General features: G+C 31.5%; 3 protein-coding genes across 6 annotated transcripts; 1 reads left to right on the plus strand and 2 right to left on the minus strand.

The window, feature by feature from the left end:
• The first annotated feature begins 7,858 nt into the window (after positions 1–7,858).
• LOC107899055 (cyclin-dependent kinase D-3) lies at positions 7,859–16,404 on the plus strand. Of its 4 annotated transcripts, none has more exons than XM_016824649.2 (9): positions 7,859–8,019; positions 8,194–8,478; positions 9,007–9,305; positions 9,387–9,495; positions 10,144–10,269; positions 12,249–12,484; positions 12,559–12,867; positions 15,789–15,934; positions 16,121–16,404. In XM_016824649.2, the coding sequence occupies exons 2-8, from the start codon at positions 8,383–8,385 to the stop codon at positions 15,844–15,846; spliced, it is 1,233 nt and encodes a 410-aa protein (XP_016680138.1). In that variant the 5' UTR covers positions 7,859–8,019; positions 8,194–8,382; the 3' UTR covers positions 15,847–15,934; positions 16,121–16,404. The 4 variants fall into 4 exon arrangements, with proteins under 4 accessions (XP_016680138.1, XP_040932869.1, XP_040932870.1 ...); XM_041076935.1 differs by having other exon boundaries at positions 7,877–8,019; positions 8,266–8,478; XM_041076936.1 differs by having other exon boundaries at positions 7,908–8,478; positions 16,107–16,404.
• A 576-nt stretch (positions 16,405–16,980) lies between these two features.
• On the minus strand, positions 16,981–19,863 carry LOC107899057 (mitochondrial succinate-fumarate transporter 1). Its single transcript, XM_016824652.2, has 2 exons — positions 18,798–19,863; positions 16,981–17,723 (listed from the first exon to the last, which is right to left on the minus strand). Exons 1-2 carry the CDS (start codon positions 19,206–19,208, stop codon positions 17,187–17,189), a joined length of 948 nt encoding a protein of 315 aa, XP_016680141.1. The 5' UTR covers positions 19,209–19,863; the 3' UTR covers positions 16,981–17,186.
• Positions 19,864–21,216: 1,353 nt separating this feature from the next.
• Positions 21,217–23,273, minus strand: LOC107899056 (T-complex protein 1 subunit delta). Its single transcript, XM_016824651.2, has one exon. The coding sequence runs from the start codon at positions 23,083–23,085 to the stop codon at positions 21,484–21,486; it is 1,602 nt and encodes a 533-aa protein (XP_016680140.2). The 5' UTR covers positions 23,086–23,273; the 3' UTR covers positions 21,217–21,483.
• Between the last annotated feature and the right edge of the window lie 331 nt (positions 23,274–23,604).

Here is a 23,604-nt window from a genome sequence, read left to right on the forward strand (position 1 = left end):
AGGTGTTGTCAAAGGCGCCAGGTGCACTTTAGACAATAGAACCCTCCCTCATATTGTCATAGGCAGAAGGCACAAAAGAAGCACTCATCATACTGAAGTAAGATGCAATATGCATATGTGGCTATTTTAGCATGGGTGTGCATGTATGTATAAATGTACACTATATATATATAAAAGAAAAAAAGACAGCTCAAACTAATGTATATGATTCATTAATGGCTAACCAATCTAGCTTGTCTCTTGCATGCATTTCACATGTCAAATCCATTCATATAGTGTATATGGTTAGATAATATTTCACTTTGGCCAAGAAAAAAAATAATATTTAACACCTGCCTGCTAGGATCTGGGGTAAGCATGTATCAAATCTGTGATGTTGCCAAACAATTAAATTAGTCAATGCCCTAGCAGCATAACCCTCAAATCATTCACATGGTACCATAAATTAAACAAACAAACAGATACTTAGACTAAAACAATGGGGCATATCATCAAGCAAAGGCACATCAATACATGCACAACATTAAAAAAAACACTAAAGGAAAAGTATATATGATTGAAGGTAGATATATCTTTCTCTAATTTCCTCCAGGAAGTAGAAAAAAAAAAACATTTTTCGTATTCTTCTCGTTGAATCCACCGCAAACTCCAGCAGATAATAAGCTACATGCTTTAAAAGGAACTCTTACTATAATAGTAAATGGGTATTTTCTAATATGAGAAATGATAACAAAGAATAAAAAGAAAAAAAAATTATCTAACAGTGGGAAACCATAAGAAACGAAGAAACTCCAAGGACACAGAGCAGTCTGTTTGTGTTTCGCACACCATAGAGCGGATGAGTGCTGACGGCTAGGGCTTAAGTCTATACGAGTCAAGAGAAACCCTAAACTTCGAATATATAGGCTAAGGCAGGCATTTATTTTCGTTAATAGTTCAGGGTATTTTAATGACCTGGATTGGATTGGGTTATGTATACTGTTGTTGCTGCTAATACTGGGTTGCCTGACCCGAGTTACAAATCAATCGGATATAAAGATATTTACATCAACCCACATCGTCAGTTAATGCTGAACCCATAGGGCCCGTTTCTCATTTCGTATTCGAGGTGGAAAACTGCTTTCCAATTTCAAAAGTAAAGCCCAATATTCGAGGTGTTCTTCGTTTTTGGTTTTTGTGTTTGGAGATGCTGATAATCAAAATACTAATTATTTATAATATATTTATAATTTATATATTATTTTATTATTTAATTATTTTATTTAAATATTTTATTTCATTATATTAATTTATTTTATTTAAGATTATAAAATATTTCATGTGCAATTGAATTTATAAACAATTTATTAATATAATTTATAAAATTATTAAATATTATCTAAATTAATTTATTTTTTTATTTTTAACATCATATTTAAAATAAACATTTAAACGTTTTACCTCAATTTTAAACAACAATGCTAAACACATTTTCACAGCACGTTTTAAATACTTTTTTTAAACTAAATTTTTTAAAAACACTTATCTAACTATAACAACATTTACAAGTTAGTCCATAGTTAATTAACACAAATAATATTTTAGACCAAAAGCTATAATAAAACAATAATTTAATACTAAAATAGAAAAATAAAGCATTTCCACTGTTGCAAGCTTTCTTGTGAGAAAGAACACTAATGATCAGGTTGTTAAAATTATCTAATGAATCAAAGTTTCAATGCTATATTTTGCAGGAATATTATTATTTTTCATCATATTTTAATATATCATATAAAAACAATTTAATTTCAATGGGTAATATTTAATTTTAGTAAAGAAAATGAAAAATTTTCACTTATTTTGAATAGACTTTATTTTTTTACAATAGTTATTACTCATTATTCTAATTTCAAGTTTAAATTTATTCTATTTATTCGTTATTTTATATCTAACTATCTTAACAAATGTATTAAATAAGTTATTATACTAATAATTAGTGGCGAATAAATCTTTTTATAATTAATAAAATTTTAAATTAGTAATGGTAAAATTGTACTTTGCCCCCTAAATTATAAAAATTTGATTTAATTCTCCAAAAATTATAAAGACATAAACTATTAAAAATAATAAAATTACATTTTTACTATCGAAAAAATATACAATTTAATTATTCCTCTCAATAAATTATTTTGGCTTCCCCTACTAATAATCAAATGTAGTATAAATGCTTTGATCGAGTGAGCAATTAAACCCTCATGGTAATCCCCTATGATTTATTATTAAAATGAATAATATTCTTTAAAAGCTAAATAACATTTATTATAATAAATTATTATTTGTTTTATTAATAATAGGGTTAAAATGCAAATTTATCATCGTATTATAGGCGAATATTTAAATTTATTATTATAAATTTTCATAGATATTTGCCATTATATTTTGGAACTATGAGTAAAATTACCCTTCAACTCTTATGTGATTGAATTTTACTATTAAACTTTGAATTTTATTAAAATTTATAATTAACTTTAATTTTTTAATTAAAATTTACTATTCAATAATAAATTTGATGATTTGAAAAAAAAAATTGATAAAATAAATTCTTTCAAATATTTTATTTTAATTTTTAATAATAATTTTAACTTATAAACATTAAAAATTAGTAAACTAAATTAGAATATCTGAAATAAAAACTTGAAAAGTAATACGTATATTGTAAAAGAAAATTTTAAGTTTATTTTTGATAAAATAATCATTTTCATTTAATTTTAATAGTATATTAGTTAACTTATTATTGTTAAATATTAAAATAAAATATGAAATATATTTTTAATTAAATTTTATCTTCAAATTATTTTAAATTAAAAATGAATAGTACACTTTAATAAAAAAATTTAACTTTAGTAATAAAATTAAATTAAATAAAAGTAAAGTCACAAAATTCAATAAAAAAATAAAATATACTGATAAATTTATTTATAATCCACAAGGATGGTGGCAAATATCAATTAAAGTGAAGAATAGTGATAATTTTTAATTTCCACTTGAAGTATAGTGACAGATTTGTATATTAACTCATAAAAATGTTAAAATAAAATATAGTGATAAATTTATTTATAATCCACAAGGATGATGGCAAATATCAATTAAAGTGAAGAATAGTGATAATTTTTAATTTCCACTTGAAGTATAGTGACAAATTTGTATATTAACTCATAAAAATGTTAAAATAATGTTAGCTTGGTTGGCATCAACTTTATTGTCAATATAAGAAAAGTCGTGTTCCAGCAAGCTGAAATATGTTAAATCCTTCAATATAAAAATTAAAAAAAATTATGAATAATCTTAATTATTATATTTTTTTATCAATATAGCGATATTCAATATGGTAACTATAATTTCTCCAAAAAGTTCAAATCATGTAAAATTTATTAAAAAAGAAAAAAAATAGCATTAATAAGTAACTCTTTTCGAATAATGATGTTTCTCTTCTCAAAATGGGAAGAGATTTTTTTTTAATATTTAATTTTTATTGATTAAGCAAATTTTATCCAACAAATATTATTCTGTAAAAATATAATAAAGCCCCTGGAAAATAAATTGCACTCATAAAATGAAAATGAAGAAAATAAAAAAGGTTGGAAGTTCTTGTACTACAACTACAGGTGGACAGGCTGCTTTTGCTTCCTTGGCTGCCAAACAATGCTTAAATTCATGCCTACGCATTTGACTACCCATGATGTCACAGGCATCATAACTGCTTTTGCTCCACGCCTTCAATCTCTTCACGTATTTACAATTTATTGGAATTTTTTATTATAGGACTGAAAAATAACTGTTTATAAAAATATCTTATTTTAAAATTTAAATTTCTTAATTCAATTAGTAAGTAAATGAATTAAGTTTTTAAAAATTATGATCAAATTCTTATTAAATTTTCCAGAATCATTTGTTAATGAGTCTCTTTTACGATATTATTAATCAACATCTAATTAAGTTGTTTTTCACATGTGAAGGATTTATTAAAGTCTTTAATTTTTTATGTTTAAAAAGTTTAAATTGAGTCACTAGAAATCGGACTATTCTAATATGAAAGTTACCGGGTCAAATAGTTGGACTAACAATAGTCTTCTCTGTGTATGCAAATCTTTATATAAGTAGTTTTCGTTTCCTCCGTGATTATTAATGGTGTGTGCATCATCAAAGTGTTCTTTCATTCAAATTTTTACTTTATATTAAAAAAATTCAATTGAAACTCAAGCTTTAGTTTAAGCACGAACTCTTTTACTAGATGCATGAGCTTAATTTTGGATTGAATAAAATATTTTTAGTTGATTATGCAGGTTGGGTTAATTTGATTCGCTTCAGCACATTGTTCATCCGTTCAAGGTATTTTTTTTCCCTCATCTCTTGTTTAGAATTTAGCTCCTGATAAATATAAACATAATTAATTTATAGGAAAAATAATATAATAAATGTCGATTGAGTCTTAGCTTGATTGATATACGCATGACAACAAGAGGACTTGAGTTCAAGTATGCATTATCTTCTTATTTATAGATTTGAGAAGAGTTATGAATAATTTTAGATATCGTATTAAAAAGAACATGTAATAAATAAGATATAAGGTACTTAAATATTATTTTTTAAATTTTTACTGTTAAAAATATGTATTTAATTCGTGGTTAAAAGTAATAAAATCAAACAGCTGATGTTAAGCTCTTATTAGTCAACCTATTTCACTAGAAATATATACTTCATTTTTTTTATCTTTCTTTTATTAATTTTTTAATAAAGTTTTCGTTTATAATTTTTTTTCTCAATTTGATGGACTTTTAAGTTGATATTTTTTTTACTGAATTATTATAATTTAATGTATACAATTCAATAAGAATAATTTTAAAAAATATTTCAACTCAGATAATATTTAGTTGAATTTCTTCTAAAATATAATTTAAAATTAATTAACAAATCTTATAACAATTCATAGTGTTATATTTTTTATCGAATTCCCGATGATGATAGTCTAAGAGTCATTTTGGAAGAACCAACATCGTCGGAGACAAGCATGTCTATGATATGAACTCTAACATAGATCAGAGGGACTAAATGTCAGCAAAATAGTATTGCCATAAAGTTCTTCAATATACTTTTGATTTGTATCATTTATATGATCTTATCTATATTATTAAGTCCTCGATTAATTTGATGTCATGAGTTAATCGTGCATCAATTGAATGGAGTAATGATTAAAATGTTTTTATTTTACAGAATAAATTATATTATTTTGAAAGTATTTTTTTTCTTTTTACATCTTTTATATAGAACTATAAATTTTATCACACGTGTGTATGGAAACAACAAATTAAGAATATAATGTGTGTTAAAAATAACAAACATAATTAAAAATAACACATGAAATATGTACGATGTTAAAATAAAAAAAATATATATTAAAATTGTTTATCATGGTTGTCATCAATTTTGAGTCAGGTGTCAAGCTAACCTGTCACACTAGCTCAATCAAATACATTAATACAAATAAGAAGTCCTATCACATGCATATATGTGTGAAAACCATAAATTTAGAACACGAATGTTTGCATTTAAATATCATACTCGTGTGATAGGATTTCTAATTAATAATATAGATATACAATTGATATAGATAATAAAGCGTGCATAATAAAATTAAAATGTATAAAAATATTAAAGCTGAGGTTTAGTTGAGTAGTAAATTAAAAGTTTTATTAATGCAATTGATTTGTATTCAAATTTTATCGTGCTCATATTTTTATTGATTTTTTTAAATAAAAAGATGAAAGGGCCTTTGAATAATATAACTTATTTTAATTATGAAAATATATTTTCATAATTTCCCTAACTAAATTGATGACCTGATTGAAGGTAACATCAACTTAGTCAGAAATTTAAATAGTATAAATAATAAAACAATAAATACGAATAATAGGATTTAAACCTAAAATATAACCATTTTTAACATTTTTACTTTATCATTTTAATAATAAAAAACTATTTTATTATTTACTTCAATTTTCATTCACACAATGCATAAAATATATATATTTTTTAATTATAAGAAATAGGTAAAATCTTAACAGCAACGTAACTAGAATAACTTGAACCTAAAACACATTTAAGAGAATAAATAACTTAACCATCTTGCCGTTCACAATGCATGAGATAGTTTAATCAACATCCAAAATAATAGTTGTTTTACAGCGGTTCTAAAGGTTATGGTAAAACTAAATTAGGTTATTAAATATTCACAAACCTAAAATCCGTGTTTGGTATTCTCGTATAAATTTATATAAGTTTTATAGTTAATAATTTATTTTTGTCATATTTGTATTCATACTATACTCATATATATATATACATATTTATATTTTTATGTTCCTGTTATATTTGTATCTATAATTTATATATATTATGCTAATAATTAATTATATATTAATATGTTCATACATGCATACTGTGTCATTTTTTTTGTCTCCTTCATGTTTGGTGTTGTTTATTGTAATGATTGAATTTAGAGAATGGTTTGTGATTGGTTATGTTGTGTCATCTATTCTATTATAATGATTTAATTTAAGTAAATATATATTCTAATTGTAATCATACTATATTTTTTTGTGCTTACATTCTCATAAATTTATTTAAGTATATTGTTTATTTAAATATATTGAGGAGGGTCGATTTTTTTAAAAAGAAAATTTGAAGTATCGTTTATTGGGTAATTAGTCAATATCTCAACAATTAAATGTATTGTTTTCAAGTAGAGTTTTTATCTCTTGTACTTTGTCGAGAGTCAGCATGTCAGGAGAACGTGCTCGCTGGGCCTAGATCACAAAATTAGGAGTGCCTCGATTAATGAATTTACAATACTCGATGGAAATATATTAGTATATGAATTGAATGACTCGACAAGTAAATGGCCTATATATCTTAGGTTGGTGATTTGAGTCCCCCCTCTGCACGCAAGTGAGTTCCATGATTATTCACATGCCCTATACTGACATCTCTCACTCAAGTCTTGCGGGTTTATTAATTGAGGAGCTCTCGAGTTTTTAAATCAAGTCTCAAAGCATGTGCTTACGGCACGCTAGTTCTCAATAACGTATGAAAGATAAAACTCTCACTAAGAGATAATATATTCTGTTATTGATAGACCTATTAACTACCTGACAACTAACAATTTAAAAACTTCTCTCGAAAAAAGATAGACGAAGATTGCAGAATATTTAAAAGATAATAGCTATAAGAAGATAACAGCGCTCAAGGAAAAAAAAAACTTACTGTACTGGCTCTAGTGACACGGCGTATGTATACAATTTTCTGCCTCCCGCCTTTGCTATTACTATTCCACTTACTCGTTACTCATACACTAAATTATTCCATCATCTCTAAACAATCTTTTACCTTGTTCCATCATCTCAACTTTTAACTTTATTCTATCATTTTCAAACTATTTTCTCACGAACTTACCTCAATATTTTTCCAACCACTCAAGCATAAAAAGTTATATTTCTCAATCTTCAAGTGTCGGCTTCACCTCTTCCCTCTACAAACTTGATTAATCTATTAAATAATTCATCAACTCAACTACTTCATTAAAATTTTCTTAAACTCATATATGAAAGAAAAAAATGCGAAAGGAAAAAAATTAACTTATTTTTCCAAAAGAAAACTTTACTACATAGGTATTTGTATTTATAAATTTAAATTTATATGATTTCCTTTTGCAAATTAGTAACAAATTTCAAAAAAATTAGTATAACTAATTCAACACATCAAATTATTTAAACTAAAAGTTCTGTCATATAAGCTTAACAAATTCTAATAAATTCGTAACATATTCAGATTTATTTAAAGAAAAAATAATTTTGCCATATTTAATTTATTCTATGTCGTTGGTGCCAAAAAGTAGTCAGGTCTAAAGATTAATTCCCCTATATCAATACGCTCTTCTTTGGCTACTGAAATGGAGGCTCGCCACTGTTTTACTTCCTCATTATGGTACCTTCATACAAGATTATGTTTCTTTTCTTCTTTTTTTAGTATTTCAATCAAATTGATGTTTGCTTAAACTCTTTTCTAATTTCAAAATTTTCCTGCTTTTTATTTTTTTGGTTTCTCATACTTTGCCTGATTTTCCATTATTTCCGTCTTTTTTTCTCTTTTATCATCCAGAGCTGAGAGCTCGAAAAAACTTACTTTCTGCATTTTCCCCCTTTTCTTTTGGGTTTGGAATTTGGATTTAAGGTGTGATGGAAAATTTGGAGAAAAATCAAAGTAAAGCGTTGTGAAAATTCTGATAAATTAAAGAATTTTAAACTAACACGTAAAGAAAAAAGAAAAAAAAAGAAGAAGAAGAAAGAAATGGATCCGTCGAAGAAAGTGGCGGATAGGTATTTGAAGCGCGAGATTCTTGGTGAAGGTACTTACGGTGTTGTCTACAAAGCCATTGATACTAAGGTAACCCTAAACCCTAATCCTAAATCTCGTTCTTTCTTTCTTTTTTTAATAGCTTTTAAAATTGAATACAGAAATAGAAAAATTAGGTGGAATGCGTAATTATCCTTTTTCTCTCTAAGGTAAATTATAAGCATAAAATAATTTAGTTCATTTGCTGTCAACTTTGTGTTACTAAAAATTTTGTCACTTGAGGATCAAATAATTTAGTTCCTGTGCTATCAGCTTTTGGTTACTAAAAATTTTGTCACTTAACTGAGTGAAGTGTCCGGAAAAGAATTATAGGATTACTTCAGATGGAGATTTTGCTATTTCGCCTCTGCAGTCTGCACCCCCTTTCACTTTTTAAGCCAAATGCCATTTTCTGAAAGTGGACCAAGCAACACTGGTTCCAGTTACATGAAGCTAGTTGCAGTTCTCTTTACTTTTCATAACTGTTCAATACAAAACTGTTTTCTAGAATTTTTGGCTGGCTAAATTATTTATTCAACTGTTATAACTGCAATTGTTTGCTTGTTTGGTCCATTGTAGACAGGACAGACGGTTGCAATTAAGAAAATTCGGCTGGGGAAGCAAAAGGAAGGGGTGAATTTTACTGCACTCAGAGAAATTAAACTTCTTAAGGAGCTTAAAGGTCCAAATATAATTGCTTTAATAGATGCATTCCCACACAAGGGTAATTTGCATCTTGTGTTCGAGTTCATGGAGACTGACCTTGAAGCTGTTATTCGAGATCGTAATATATTCCTCTCACCAGCTGATATCAAATCCTACATTCAGATGACTTTGAAAGGGCTTGCTTTTTGCCACAAGAAATGGGTTTTACACAGGTCTTGTTTTGGTTTGCACTTAGCCTAGTTTTGTATGGTTGCTGCTTCATAAGTTGCTTTACCTGTTGTTTTGCTTTACAGGGATATGAAGCCGAATAATTTGCTAATAGGATCCAATGGACAACTTAAACTTGCAGATTTTGGTTTAGCACGCATATTTGGCAGCCCAGATCGTAAGTTTACTCACCAGGTAAGCTTATAGCTGCTAAGTGGTGTTTTCAATTTTATCAGTACTGACTAATTGGTGCTCTGAATAGTTATAGCATCTTCTTTTTTCTCTCCATAATTTTATAAAATTTCTGTTGTATCTTGGATTAGTACTTTCTTTTAGGAATAAACTTACTTCGTGGCAGTGCTAACTTCTTGACCTTTCAAAGAAAGTCCTCACAACCACAGCTCTCTTGTTTTCTGCAATCACTATGTTTCTATGGGAAAAGTTTAGAAACTGGGTTTATATTTGTTCTTGTTTTCTACATTATGGCTTAATTAGTTATGTTGGAACTAGGTTATGTACACAACATGCATGTTGTTTTGTAGTAAATGTCATTGATATCTTGTATTATATCCATTATTTCATTGGACCCTTAGCTTTTGTCATTGATGTCGTTATCATAGTATTTTAAAACAAAAAATGCAAATATAGCTTGTTTCGTAGAGAGACACCAATAAGATCAGCAAGGGTATTTGTCCCATCTTTTCTTGTTCTTTTCTTGGTATTGCATACTTTTTGATGTAGAAACCTGCTTATCTATTTATTTATTTACACATTATTGACCTCTTCTTGAAAAGTTATTGATTTGGATTTAACTTACTTGTAAGTCTGTGGAACTATAAATAGGTCTTTGCTCGATGGTACAGAGCTCCTGAGTTACTTTTCGGTACCAAGCAATATGCTGCTGGTGTGGATGTTTGGGCAGCTGCCTGTATATTTGCTGAACTTCTCCTCCGTCGACCATTTCTGCAGGTAAACCTTTTGTATAGTCAAAGTTCTCTGGTGGTAGGTTTATCTTGTTTTGATGTTTGCATGATGTCAAGTTATAGATTACCTTATTTATATATTCCTGCTGGTAATAGCAGTCTTTTTTTATATATATAATTAAATGATGGTATGTGATGATTGAATCTCATTTTTCAGTTTTCTTCTTTTATCATGTGGCCTTGCTAAAAACATCATCACCATCATCAAGTTATAATCATAACGAGTCATTGCTATATGGCCATTTGTAACTTGTTCTTTTATCTGGTTTTTGTTCAACTGTGGGCGACTTGATCTTCTTTTTAGTTCCCGAGAATATTCACTTGTTCGGTTTCTTAGGCTTATTCATGGTATTATTCAAATGAAGATCAGATCAGAATTGGCTGCTGGTGCAATGCTCTAATGACATGCATGTCTCCAGCAGATATAAAGTATTGCAGGCTGTTTAAGGATGGCAATGATATGTTTCAAATTTGTCAAAAATGTGAATGATTGCGTTTAATGCATGTTTAAACTGAACTTTGTGTACTTGCTTTAGCAAATTAAAGACTGCTTATGATTAATTGAAGCCATTTTAACACTGATTGTAGGTAGCTTGGCTATGCTTGATAAGCATTTGGTTTTAGTTTTATGTAGCAAAAGTCCTTGGTCTTGCACAGTGCATCAGTGTGATATTTCTTTCCTAGCTTGTTGGATATCCATCGGAAATTTTGTTGTATTCATTGTTCTGACACCTTATATATATTCTGATTGGTCTTATCTTTAGCTCATGTTAGAGGTGTGGATGATAACAGTTTGATTCATTTTGGTTTTGGAAAAAAAAATACAGTTAATGTTAAAAATCAAACTAAAGCTGAACTGAATACAATATGTAACCAGATCGACCTGAACCAACTTGAACTAAATTCCATCTGTTTGGTTTTTCGGTTTTTTAAAAATTTTAAAATATATTTTATATCTTTTACTAATTTAGAAATGTAATATTTATTTTAATAGTATAAAAACAAAACGCTAATTAAAATTAAATAAAAATAAAATTTGGTTCAGTTTGAATAATTATGGTTTTCTCTTAATGAACCAAAAATTTTCATTTTTACATCGAATCCTATAAAAACTGAACTGAAACCAAACTGAACATTGTGGCTTGAATTGGTTTCTCATTTTCTCTGTTTTCTGATCAACCCTACTTTAGAGACGCTGCTTCTCCTTTTCAATGTTAAGTGTTAGACTAGAACCTTTTGTTTGATTGCGATATGAGCACTATGTAAATTGTAGTTTCGGTGTTACTATGGATTATTACATTGGGTTTTGCTGACTATTTGTCATAATTGTCATTATAGCATGTGAAAATGTCTTTTTGGTATTCATTTGACCTATGATACTTATACTCTTCATTTTCTCTGAAGTATCTGTGTCCAACACACATTTAGAGGTGGGTATTGGGGTATGGCCATCCAAATATATGGAAAAACTTGGAAGAATTTCAGCATACACATATCAAACATACACTGATGTGGTTTTGGGGGGAGTAACAGTAAATCAATAGAATTATGCTGAACAAACGAATAAGAAGTTGGAACTCTAGAAAACATAAAAATATCTTCTAGTTTCTCTCCATTAATTCGAAGAAAATAATAAGAGTATTGTGGCTGTAAATATTCTACAGCTTATTAGGCTCTCTTTCAAATAAGGTTTTAATGCGAACCCTTTATTTAAAAAAGATAAGTAATACTCTTAGCCCTAGATTTAAACCCTAAAGATATCTAATAATCCTAGCCATTCTTAACGTAACAGTAAAGCTCCTGCTTCACATACCCATATTTGAAAATCATCTCAGAATCCAGCTCATATGTGGTTTGTTCGTTTTGGTTTTCCTTTATTATTATGTACCAATGCTCGCCGATTTGAAGTTCCATTCCTGGTATATTTTCTCAATTTTCTGTGGTTCAACGTCTTACGTTTAATAGGGTACAAGTGACATCGATCAGTTAGGAAAGATCTTTGCAGCTTTTGGGACACCAACGCCCTCTCAGTGGCCAGATATGGTATACCTGCCTGATTATGTAGAATACCAATATGTTCCTGCACCACCTTTGCGTTCATTGTTTCCAATGGCCAGTGATGATGCTTTAGATCTTTTATCAAAGATGTTTACTTATGACCCAAAAGCTAGGATTACGGTGCAGCAAGCATTAGAGCACAGGTATCAGGGAATGTTTTAATTGGAAATATAAAGAGAATGTATGGTTCTTTTCTAATGTTTGTTCTTTTGTTTAGGTATTTTTCATCTGCTCCTCTACCTACAGATCCAGCTAAGCTCCCTAGGCCTACCCCTAAATCTCGTCCATCAGATTTTAATCCCCAGGAAGGTCCTACTGTGCTTTCTCCCCCACGAAAATCTAGGAGAGTAATGCCAGATCGTGACAGATTTGAAGGTAATTCCAACCAAGTGGAGAAGATTGATGACCATGTTGGTGAAGCAAGACCGGCAGTTGGTGACCATGCAGGAAAGAGTGACCAGGTGCCAATGTCAGTAGATTTTTCAATCTTTGGGTCGAAACCTCTCAGTAGACCGACAATTAACAGGTGAGGCACTAGCTATTTTGCGGTAATGTCATAATGTTTTTTTTTCGTCCATAATTTCCTCAAAAGCATGGGAATTGATTCAAATGTGCAACACATAGTTCAACTTAAAAATGGAATTTTTGAACCTTGTATCAATAATTTTAAATGGAGTAGTTTTCGGATAAAGTTGGACATAATATTAATATGGCTTGGCCTATCCAAATAGGTTAATTAAACTATATCAAGCCTTTTCTGTTAAGCCTTCATCTAGGGTTATCCTTCTGATTTCAAATTCTGCAAAGTTAGAGAAAATTCCTCATAGGTTCATCATTTCAAATTTCATAAGAGAGTTTTCTCCAAGTAGATTCTCTCTCTCTCTCTCTCTCTCTCTCTCTCTCTGTGTGTGTGTGTGTGTGGTGTGTGTGTGTAGATAGAGCCTAATAGATTTATCTTCTTTTAAGTTGCCCTTGATAAGCAATGCTCTGATATTCTTTGAGTTGTGGGGTGGGTTCATGTCAATTGCGAGCTTGGAAGATTTCTTATTCTTTTCTTTTGTGGAGAAAATGAGTAGGCTTTATGAGGGGGTGGATTTTTTGGCCATAATTTTGAGGGTGGGTTAGCCTTTTTGCGTGCTGCTAGATTATATGTTGTTCGCCGTTCCCTCCCACCCCAAACACAATATCATGTGTGCAATACCCAAACCCAACCCCAAAAAGATCCCTGGCCACCACCTGACCGGACCCAAATATTAAATAAAATTTTGTATTATCTTACTTTTTACGAGATTAATAAAATACATCTTACAAAAATTAAAAATATCCAACTAAAATATACAAAAAATAGTTACAATGTTATAAAATCTTATAGCAGCTTAAAATTTCTAATTAAAATATATAAATTAAAAGAGGGGTATTTTGGTAAAGTTTTCAGGGAGGGGCAGTGCGGGTTTGATCAAAACCCAACCCCGATCCAACCTTTGAAAAGTAAAATTAAAAACCTGCCCTGGTCCAAACCTGAGTTTCAAAAAATCAAAAAGAAGTTCACCCCTATTGAGTCCTATTGGATTGGAACGCTTCGGGTTTATTTAAATTGACCTCGTGAACATGTTTTTAATTGTTTGCAAATAAGCTTTGATTATTTGTTCATGAACATATCCATTTAATGTTCATGAACAAGTTCATTTAATTTAAATGAACAAACATTAATACAATTTTGTAATTTTTAAAACACGAATGGAACATGAAAAAGCTTAAAAATACATATACTAACACTAATAGAAGTTTTGTCATTCAAGCTCGGTTCATTTATAGCATAAATTCCTACATGTTAGCTTCAATTATATAAGTATTTGTTTTTATCCAACAATTCTTGCAAAAAATATCAACCAATAGTCTTCCTGTACTTAAATTTTTTTTCTAGATGTTGCAGTAAGCTGATGTAAGCAATGCATTTATATTTGATTAGATAGTCATGCTATATCGATACGCACGTGATAAAAAATTTCTAAATGAAATCTGAACCTTTTACTGCATATCTAGCAGATGCTTCTAAAATGTCATTTATAGTGTTAACCTTAATATATAAATCATAAGTTAGATAAACGACAAGATTGTAATTAAGTGCATTAAATGAGACTTTAGAATATTTCTAACAACCTTTGTGAAGTCTGACTGTGAGAAACTGTCCATGTAATAAAGAAAGGGCATGAATTAGGAAATTGAATAACTTATTAGCAAATCCCTCTTTTGCCAAGTAAGTTTTGAAGAATATCCGTGTAGCATCTTATATATTGTATTTTACCATATGGTGTTTATTGTATTATGAATCATTGTTGATTTGCTTCGCTCATTCACTGATTACTACAAGGATTGATGTAGGTTGTGAAGCTCAGTAAAGAGCATTAGTCCTTGTAAATATTGGCTTAAATTGTTTTGATATCTCTGGTAAATCTTTCCCATAGTAATTGGGTTAATTATAAAGTAATTTATAAATTACACGGTTGCATATAGGTGTCCCTTCTGTTTTCGTAAGAAAGAAAAAATCTCTATAGAAAAATCCTATGCATGTATCTTTAAATTTCTGTCTTCAGTTCATGTTGTTTACAATGAAGAAAATTTAGAATTGTGCTTCAGGATATGTCGGACTAGCTTAGTTTGTGCATCATGGGAGTTGGCCTTCTACTTTGTCAGTTTGCTTTGTTTGCCTGTTATCTTCATACGGTTTTTGTCTGCCTAATTTTTGTTTCATTTACTTTTATTCTCTTGTTACTGGTGTAGAAGGTTTTTTTTTTTTTTTTCTTTTTTTCTGGGTGTAACATGTCATGCATATTTCCTTACTAGATTATTAATTGTACATGTCCCCCATTGAGCTGGCCAAGTGTACTTTTCTAGTTGGATGTTTGTATTTTTATGGGTTGGGGGTAAAGGAAGGTGTGCAAGAAAAAAGGGATCAAGAATGGGGAGTTTATTTAGAGCCTCTTCATTTAACATGTTAGATCTGTTGAACCATTTATTTACCAGAATTTCCTTGTAAGCCCTAATTAGAATGAACCAAACATAGAATATCCGCCATTTTGCTTTTTGTAAATCTACTCTGCATTTTGTTTACCTATTGGCCTTACAATACTTGGGTTCCAAGTTATGATCACTTCTGACATTTGGCAGAAATTCAAGATTCCAAATGTGCATTTAAAATTATATAAGATAATAAAGCTTCATAGTGAAAAACATTACCTAAAAAATACCTATTCTATAGGTGATTGTTATTGTTGTTGTTGTGCTTGTGATTAGCATCTTCTTGTTATAGGTGATTGTTGAATTTTAAAGGCATGATGGGTAGGGTTTTTTGTCATTGCCTCTTAACTTAGTATTATGGACAATTAGAGGTCTTTGCACCCCTAAAAAATAAAATACAGACTTGACTGTTGAACTGTTGATATGCAGTGCTGACAGATCTCATCTGAAGAGGAAACTTGATCTCGAATTCCAACATAATGATTAAGAAATATACATACGTATTTGTATCCAGTCCAAGAATCTTTTGTGGTGACGTGTTTGGGCAGCCTGGATATGTATGAGCTAACTATATGGTAAGCTTTTGTTGACACGATCACTCTGGCCAGTCTCCTTTTCCATTTTCTCTATACCTAAACTCAGGTTTCTTAGTTGTTAATGCCCTCCATGCCAAGAAACAGTTACCATTGAAGCTGGAGAGTTTTTTTTTTTTTAAATAATTTTTTCTTGACTGAGTTCTTATAACAGCTTGATGGTTGTAGTTTCAGTTGGTGTGAGTGAAGAGTAGCAAGCCAGTGGCAACAGGAGGCGATAAACCATGGGGTTATTAGTTTAAAATCTTGGGTTATTTGTTAGCGTTAACTTCACAATATTGAAGGCAATTCTATTCTATTTTTACATTTCTCCGAGTGAAGTTGAGGACTGAAGACGGATATTGTATTGCAGTTGCTTTAGGATTCTGTTTTTTATTAACATCAAGCAACTGTTTTTTTTTTTTTTAATTATAAATTAAATTGGAAAAACATTTAATATTTCATTTTCTTAATACTTTTTTTGTTTTCATTATATTTTTCCTCTTCTATTTTTTATTTTTTTGACCAAGCAAACAAATTCTATTTTTTGGTCATTTTTTAATGAACATCATAGACTTATAGTTTAAAAAAAAAAACGAAATTTATAGATTTTGAATTTAAATTTCAAACATTTGATTGAGGCATTAACACGAGGTTCACTATTGTAGGTGGATATTTTATTTAAATTTTATGTTAAAATCAAATTTTAAAAAAAATATTTATGTCAAATGAATAAATTGTCTAATTAATTTTTTATTTAAATATAAAAAATATAGATACGCTACTCGTTTGTGTCCCTTATTATATTATATATATAAGGAAAACAATAGAAATTTAAAAAAGAAATTTTACACCATAACAATGGTATTTATTTATTTACAATTTCAAGAATTCGATATAATTTGTTTACAACATCTTTTAAAAATGACATACTGTGTCACAGGGTTTTCACTCATTTTTATAGAAAACTGTGTCACGACATACCAGCTAGTAAATACTGGTCTCTTTCCAAGCCCAAATACTCATTTAACTAAACATAACATGAAAAATAGAGCTGATAAAAATTTTCATTTCTCTCCCACTACTGAAATATGAATAAAGAAAGTACTACAAGATCAACATGATCTGCCATTTAGCATTCAAGAAGAAAAAAAATGGAGTTTTCCAAGATTTTATACCTGCGAAAACAAGAGGAAAAAACAAAAAGAAAGATGCTTAACCAATGGTCAAAAAGAATACAAAAAATGATACAAGTTTATAATGCTGCACTATAAATGTATCTTCTCTCGTAAAGACCTATTATTTGGTCAGCAACAGCCCACATTATGGCTTGACCGGGCGGTATCCGCATGAGCCGAGGCAGCAATCCTTTCCACAAAGCTTGAAGTCCTTCCTCGGCATATATCGTTTGGATTGCATGGATCATGCCCTTATACTTCAACTCTCCTCCATCTCGACTCTGAGCCATCAGCCTAGTTTTGACAACATCAAAGGGGCCGGTACATATCGGACCTGCTGTTCCTGCAAGGAACCCTGATATCATAGACTGCCATGGTTGGAGGACTTTCTGATCACCTTCATGTTTCTTCCACAATATCACATCAAAAGCATTCTTGGCTGTAAACATTGCAGCTTGGTTTGTCCCGTTACGCATCACGGTTGGGGCAGCTCCTGCCCAAAGCCCGAAGATGCCTTCCTCATGGATGATTGTTCGAGCACAATGTATGGGACCTTTGTACTTGAAAAGTTCTGGACTTAAGCCTTTCTGTTGCTGCAGTCTAATTTTCACCACCTTCACAATCATAAACCAGACCAAACTTCTAAGTACATATAGGCTGAAAAAGTGCTTCATTGTCCTAATCTCGACATAATATTATGCACCTATGGAAAACACATTGTCTAAAAGGAAACGAGAAACTAAGCATGAAAGACGCATCTTTGGTACTTGAACTCAAGTGTGAGTATCAGATGGTAGATGTCTGAAACAGTTACGTTTAATTACTTCCAAGTTGTTCTTTGCATTTGGAAGGTCCTCCAAGGATACCTTGTCATACATATATCCAGATATGTGTCCAACACGAGTTCATATCGTTAAGAAAAACGAAGAGTCAAAGCAATATAGATTCCCATTTCAAAAGAAACAAACCTAGAATCAGTTCGGTCAGCGTATTTTCTCACCTAGATCAAAGAGTCCTAACATCTCAATCAATAATAGTGAACTTCATTTAAGGACTTAGGTTTCAATTGAGCATGTCAAAACCAGCAATTTAGAACTTCACTCTCTCTACTTGCTTGTGACAAAATAATAATCTCGCCATGTAATTCTATTTTCATTATGTTTACAAGATTAATCCAACTGTTAGTGTTTTCCCCTTTACATGCAAGCTTGATCTCACAAATTGCCTTTTGAACTAATAAAGAAATTACAAGGAAAGCTCTTAAATTCACATGCAGACATTTTTAAGTTGACCAGAAATCACTAATTATCATCCTTTAGCTGCGGTTGCTCTCCAAAGAGATAAACGGCTAGCTATAAAATCCCCGACCTCTTTAATAAAGGATGAGGTAGCAACCTCCCCACCAGTTATCATCCATCTTAGTCAACATTATATGGCCAGAAACTTAATATAAAATGTAGTGATCAATTATCAATTATGAATCCAAAAACAAACCGAAAGAGGAAATGCCAAGTGCAAGTCTATCAGAAGATTTGAAGAAAAATACGTTAAAGCTTCCCCATTCTTTATAAAACATTAATTCATGAATATGAGTTCATATTCTCGACTTTCAAGATCTAAAAAAAGAACCCAAACCATAAGGCAAAAGGCTGTAAAAAAAAAAAGGAGGACAAAACAATGAGACTAACCTCAAAAGGGGTGACAATAAGCAGGGCCTCGAGAACCCCGGCACCAAAACCAGCCAAAACCCTGCCCTGGTTACTCAAGGAGCCAGTGGTGGAGTCCTTAAACGCGCTTTGCAAGACGGCATTGGAACCCATCCGCAGCGCGTACTTGAAGGTCAAATGCGTGGCGAAGGGGGTCATGCCTTTCCAAAGAGCCCGTACCCCTTCTGTACGGGACACGGTGGCTCCGCAGTGAATGATTCCCTTGTAATTGCCTTTGGTATCTAATTGCAACCTGGTCTTAATGACATCAATCGGCTGTAAACAACAGGCTTCCATTACACCACCAAAGGAGCCAGAAATGGCTTTCATGTAAGGAGGGATGGATTGCTTGTATCCAGACTTGGGGTTTTGGTTGGTTTGAGATTCATCCATGGCTATGAGATTTGAAGTTTATTGAAGTTAGGAAGGAATGGGGAAGATGGAGAAGGAAGAAGAGAAGCGAAGGGAAGTTGGGGGGAGTTTCTCTTCCTTCACAGATGATATTATGGTATGGTTTGGCTTGGTTTGGTGGCAGAGAAGAGAAGAGATGCGCATTTGGAATTATGTTTGAATATTTTAGTGACACGCAGCTGCGGCTGCGCACGTGATATTCACTTCAACTTATTTAGAACTTCAAAGACTGGCCACACAGGTCAAAATTAGACATCCTTCCAACCACTCATGCTCCTCTTCTCCTTTCTACCAGTTCTTGTCTATTGCGTTTTATTATCTATGCTTAAAAAATATGTAAATTAATCTCTAAGTTATATCAAAAGGTAATATCATTATTTTATTAAAAATTCAATCTATTTATACTTTGAAGTAATACTTAAATAACCAAGTAATCATATAGCAACACGTCACATTTAATTCATGCCACATTGATAAACATTTATAAATTAAAAAATCTCAAAGAAAATAATAATTATTTTAAAAAACCAGTTGTTCATATTCATCTTAGACTTATTTTTCTAAAATAACTATAAAATTTATTTAAAATTTATAAGCTATCATATTTTTCTGAAATTATTATAATTATTTTAAAAATTCTTTAAAAAAATTCAAAAACAAATGGTTGTACATGTTCAAATGAGCATAAACATACTTATATCAACTCAGATTAACTAAAAATATCAGACTCTATTAAAAAGATACAAGCTTATATTTAAATTATTTAAACATGCGAAAACATTGACGCGTTTACACAAAACTTGAACAGAACTCACAAATTGTATACTCAATAACTCAAAACTTCAATCTTGCTAACACAATCCAGACTTCATTGTCATAAACAATTTTATTCACCAATCGACAATCGTTTTTCAGTTAAACTAAAGAGAATCTAATACGAGTATTCTGTTTTGTTTTTGAGAAAATTTTCGAAGTTTGGTCTGCCTTACGCTTTAATTAACCATCAGTGCCAACTTCGATCATAAATGCATGATATTGGTATATCGAAGGAAACTATGTAGCATGTGCAGCCAAAAAGCAGAAAACCGCCTCAAGCCCACAATAAACCGAGTTTTAGTTGTCACTAGAATGGCTCACCACATGGTCGGTGAAAATTTATACTACATATAGATGTTAGAAGTAACTTTAAAAACTATTGGTGGTAGAAAATATGACTGTTATAATTTAAAAATAGTAAAATACATAAATGGTTTTAATTATATACTTCTTATTTTACATGGTGACTTAAAGTTGATATTTTGATTAACTCAGGTTTAAGCTAGAATAGATGCATTCTAATCACAATCACCTCCATCCTTGGATTTCTATGGACGGTACATTCGCAAATGGAATTACATTGTAGTCATTTGCCAATGTACCGTCCATATGAAAGCATCTAAACAGGCTATTGCTGGTGTACTTGGAATTGCTTCTAAACTGCTAAAAGCTAGAAATTTTAACAAGTAGAGCTAGGCATAACAAATTGATGAATCAGATAACTTAAAATATCACTAACGTCAACCAAGTCCGTGACAAAAGACTTCTGTTTAAATGAAGTTCTAATTGACATCAGATCAATCCCTGGACCCCCTCTCACTTTGCCCTTATCTAAAGGAAATATCGCAAACAGCAAACGTTCAAGGTGCTAGAATGAAGAATGAGACGCTACACAAAACTAACATATTTTAGGTTTCACCATTCATACATGTCGTCAGTAGAATGAAGATCCAAAAGGTTTTTAGCCTAAACAATCCTGATTTGAGCTTTGTCTACATTCTACTTATTCCAAATAGCACAATTCATTGCAACTAAAACAAATAAACCCGTCACATCTCGCATTCTAATCAAAACAAATTGCAAAATGCAAGCACCAAAATCAATTTGATAACACTCCATTCTCATTCAAGGTAAGTAATCCGATCAAACATATGAAGAGTAGACAAACAAAACCTAAGAAAAAGATCCTTGTTGATAGCAAGCAAATATTATAGCCAATTCATAAGTTTAAAACATAGTCAAAACTATAAGGAAACAAAAGCACTAAATCAGATAACAATAACACATTTCATCGTCTAATGCAGAAAACTACCTGACATTTAGCAACTTCATCAATCTTCAAAGCAAGCAAATATTTGGAAGTAGATAGCCAATTCAGAAATTTGAAACAAAAGCACTAAATTGGATAACAAGACCACATTTCATCATCCAATGCAGAAAACTACCTCACATTAACAATATCATCAATCTTCAAAATCATCCTCACACACTCCGTTGCCAATGTAATTGCACTTGTGCTTACAAGCAGTGGTTGCACAACATTCTCCTCCAAGATATTAGTGATTTGTCCCTTCCTCACATTGATCCCAGCATTGATCTCCCCTTGAGCATGCCGATTCCTCAGCTCAGTCACAATAGCAATAGGGTTCAACCCAGCATTCTCAGCCAACGTATAAGGAATAACTTCAAGTGCCTCAGCAAACGACCTAACACAATACCCCTCCATCCCATGCAACACCTTAGACCAAGCACCAAGCTGCCTCGACAATTCAATCTCCGGAGCACCACCACCTGCAATCAAAAACCTTTTACTCACTAAACACCTGACCACACATAAGGCATCGTGTAAACTCCTCTCAGCTTCGTCGAGGACCAACTGATTCGAACCCCTAACTAAAACAGTAGTTGTTCTTCCCATATCCTTGATCCCAGTAACCTTAACAATCTTTCCATCCCCGAGCGAAACCTCCTCAACAAGATCTGCGTGCCCCAACTTCTCCACTCGAAAGTGCTCAATATTAGCAATAGGCAAACAATTCAAAGTCTTGGTAATAAACTCAATATCTTCCCTCTCAACATCCTTAACAACCATAATCTTAGCCTTGGCCAAATAATGCAATGACAAATCCGTGACTGCATCTCTCAGAATACTCTTTTGGATCAACAAAACATTACAGCCAGTGGCTTTAATCTTCTTAATCATACCCAAAATATAATTCCTTTCCTCTTTCAATATCCTATCCATTTGAGTATAATCAGAAACTACAATACTCTGTTCAATATCAGTTTTAGGAGGGGAAATCTGAAACTGAATTACCGCAATTTTTGCATTCTCCATTCTGGTCGGTCCTCCAGCAGCATGGCTCACTTTCTTATCGAAAACCAGCCCTTTAACCAACTGCGTATCGTCCACGGTCCCCCCTAGCTTTTTCACAATCTTGATGTCTCTTAAATCAACCATATCCGGCTTTGCTGGATCAACGACGGAGAGAACGGAATCAACGGCAAGCGGGGCAAGAAGTGTTGAGTATTGGCTAACAACCTTGCTGTTCAACGAAGTACTGGCGGATTTGATCAACGATTCGCGATCGGAGAGCTCGAGAGGGACGGCCATGGCGGTGAGGACATCGACAGCTTTAATCGAAGCCTTGTGGAGAGAATCGGATATAACAGTGGGGTGGATACCGTTGGAGAGAAGGGTGAGGCATTGCTTAAGGAGGGCACCAGCAATGACGACAACAGTAGTGGTGCCGTCACCGGCGGCAGAGTCCTGAGATTTGGAGAGATCGACGAGCATTTTAGCGGCGGGTTGCAGAACTTCCATCTTGTTTAAAATGGTGGCGCCGTCGTTGGTTATGATGACTTCGCCGTTGGCGGTTGAGATCATTTTGTCCATACCTTTGGGTCCTAAGCTGGTTCGGACGGCGTCAGCCACAGCTCGGGCAGCCTTGATGTTGGCTTGGCGGATGTCTTCTTTGCGCTTGTTGTCCACGTAGGACTCGGTCTTGGAAGAGCGCGGCTGAGCTGCAGTCACGGCCGCCATTTCAAGGGGAAACGGAGGATTGGGAAATGATAGAGTGGATCGGAGGTGGAAAACCCTAGAAAATATGCGAGGGAAAAAGACAGAAAGAGAGAGGGTTCTGGAAATGTTACAAACTGGGAGGGGAAGTGAACTGGAGTGAAGGGCCCTTTTTTGTACTGATGATTCAAATCAAAGCCTTGCTCAAGATTTTCATATTAATTTACTTGTCACTCCAACTTTCCAAAAAAAATTATTTTTATCTTCCATTTAATTTCGTTTTATTAATTCTTAAATTTATATTATTTTTCAAACAACTTTTAAATAATAAAAAATTTAATTTTATTGATATCATAGTAACAATTAAATAAATTTTTAAATATAAAAATTTTAAAAATATATTAGTTTTTAAAAATTAATTAGTTACTTACATAACATACGCATGAATTTTCGCATATATGTATATTAACAAAATTAATATCTGTTAACTTTTTTATTTATTTTGAAGTGATTTAATAAACAACACATATTTATTAATTAAAA

The sequence above is a fragment of the Gossypium hirsutum genome, chromosome A09 (assembly GCF_007990345.1).
Source record: "Gossypium hirsutum isolate 1008001.06 chromosome A09, Gossypium_hirsutum_v2.1, whole genome shotgun sequence".
NCBI classification, from domain to species: domain Eukaryota; kingdom Viridiplantae; phylum Streptophyta; class Magnoliopsida; order Malvales; family Malvaceae; genus Gossypium; species Gossypium hirsutum.

Coding starts and splice junctions, on each gene's coding strand:
- LOC107899055 (XM_016824649.2), top strand. CDS start 8,383: ATGGATCCGTCGAAGAAAGTGGCGGATAGGTATTTGAAGCGCGAGATT. Junction 8,479..9,006: donor ACAAAGCCATTGATACTAAG/GTAACCCTAAAC, acceptor GGTCCATTGTAG/ACAGGACAGACGGTTGCAAT. Junction 10,270..12,248: donor TCCGTCGACCATTTCTGCAG/GTAAACCTTTTG, acceptor TACGTTTAATAG/GGTACAAGTGACATCGATCA.
- LOC107899057 (XM_016824652.2), bottom strand. CDS start 19,208: ATGGATGAATCTCAAACCAACCAAAACCCCAAGTCTGGATACAAGCAA. Junction 17,724..18,797: donor TTATTGTCACCCCTTTTGAG/GTTAGTCTCATT, acceptor ATGATTGTGAAG/GTGGTGAAAATTAGACTGCA.
- LOC107899056 (XM_016824651.2), bottom strand. CDS start 23,085: ATGGCGGCCGTGACTGCAGCTCAGCCGCGCTCTTCCAAGACCGAGTCC.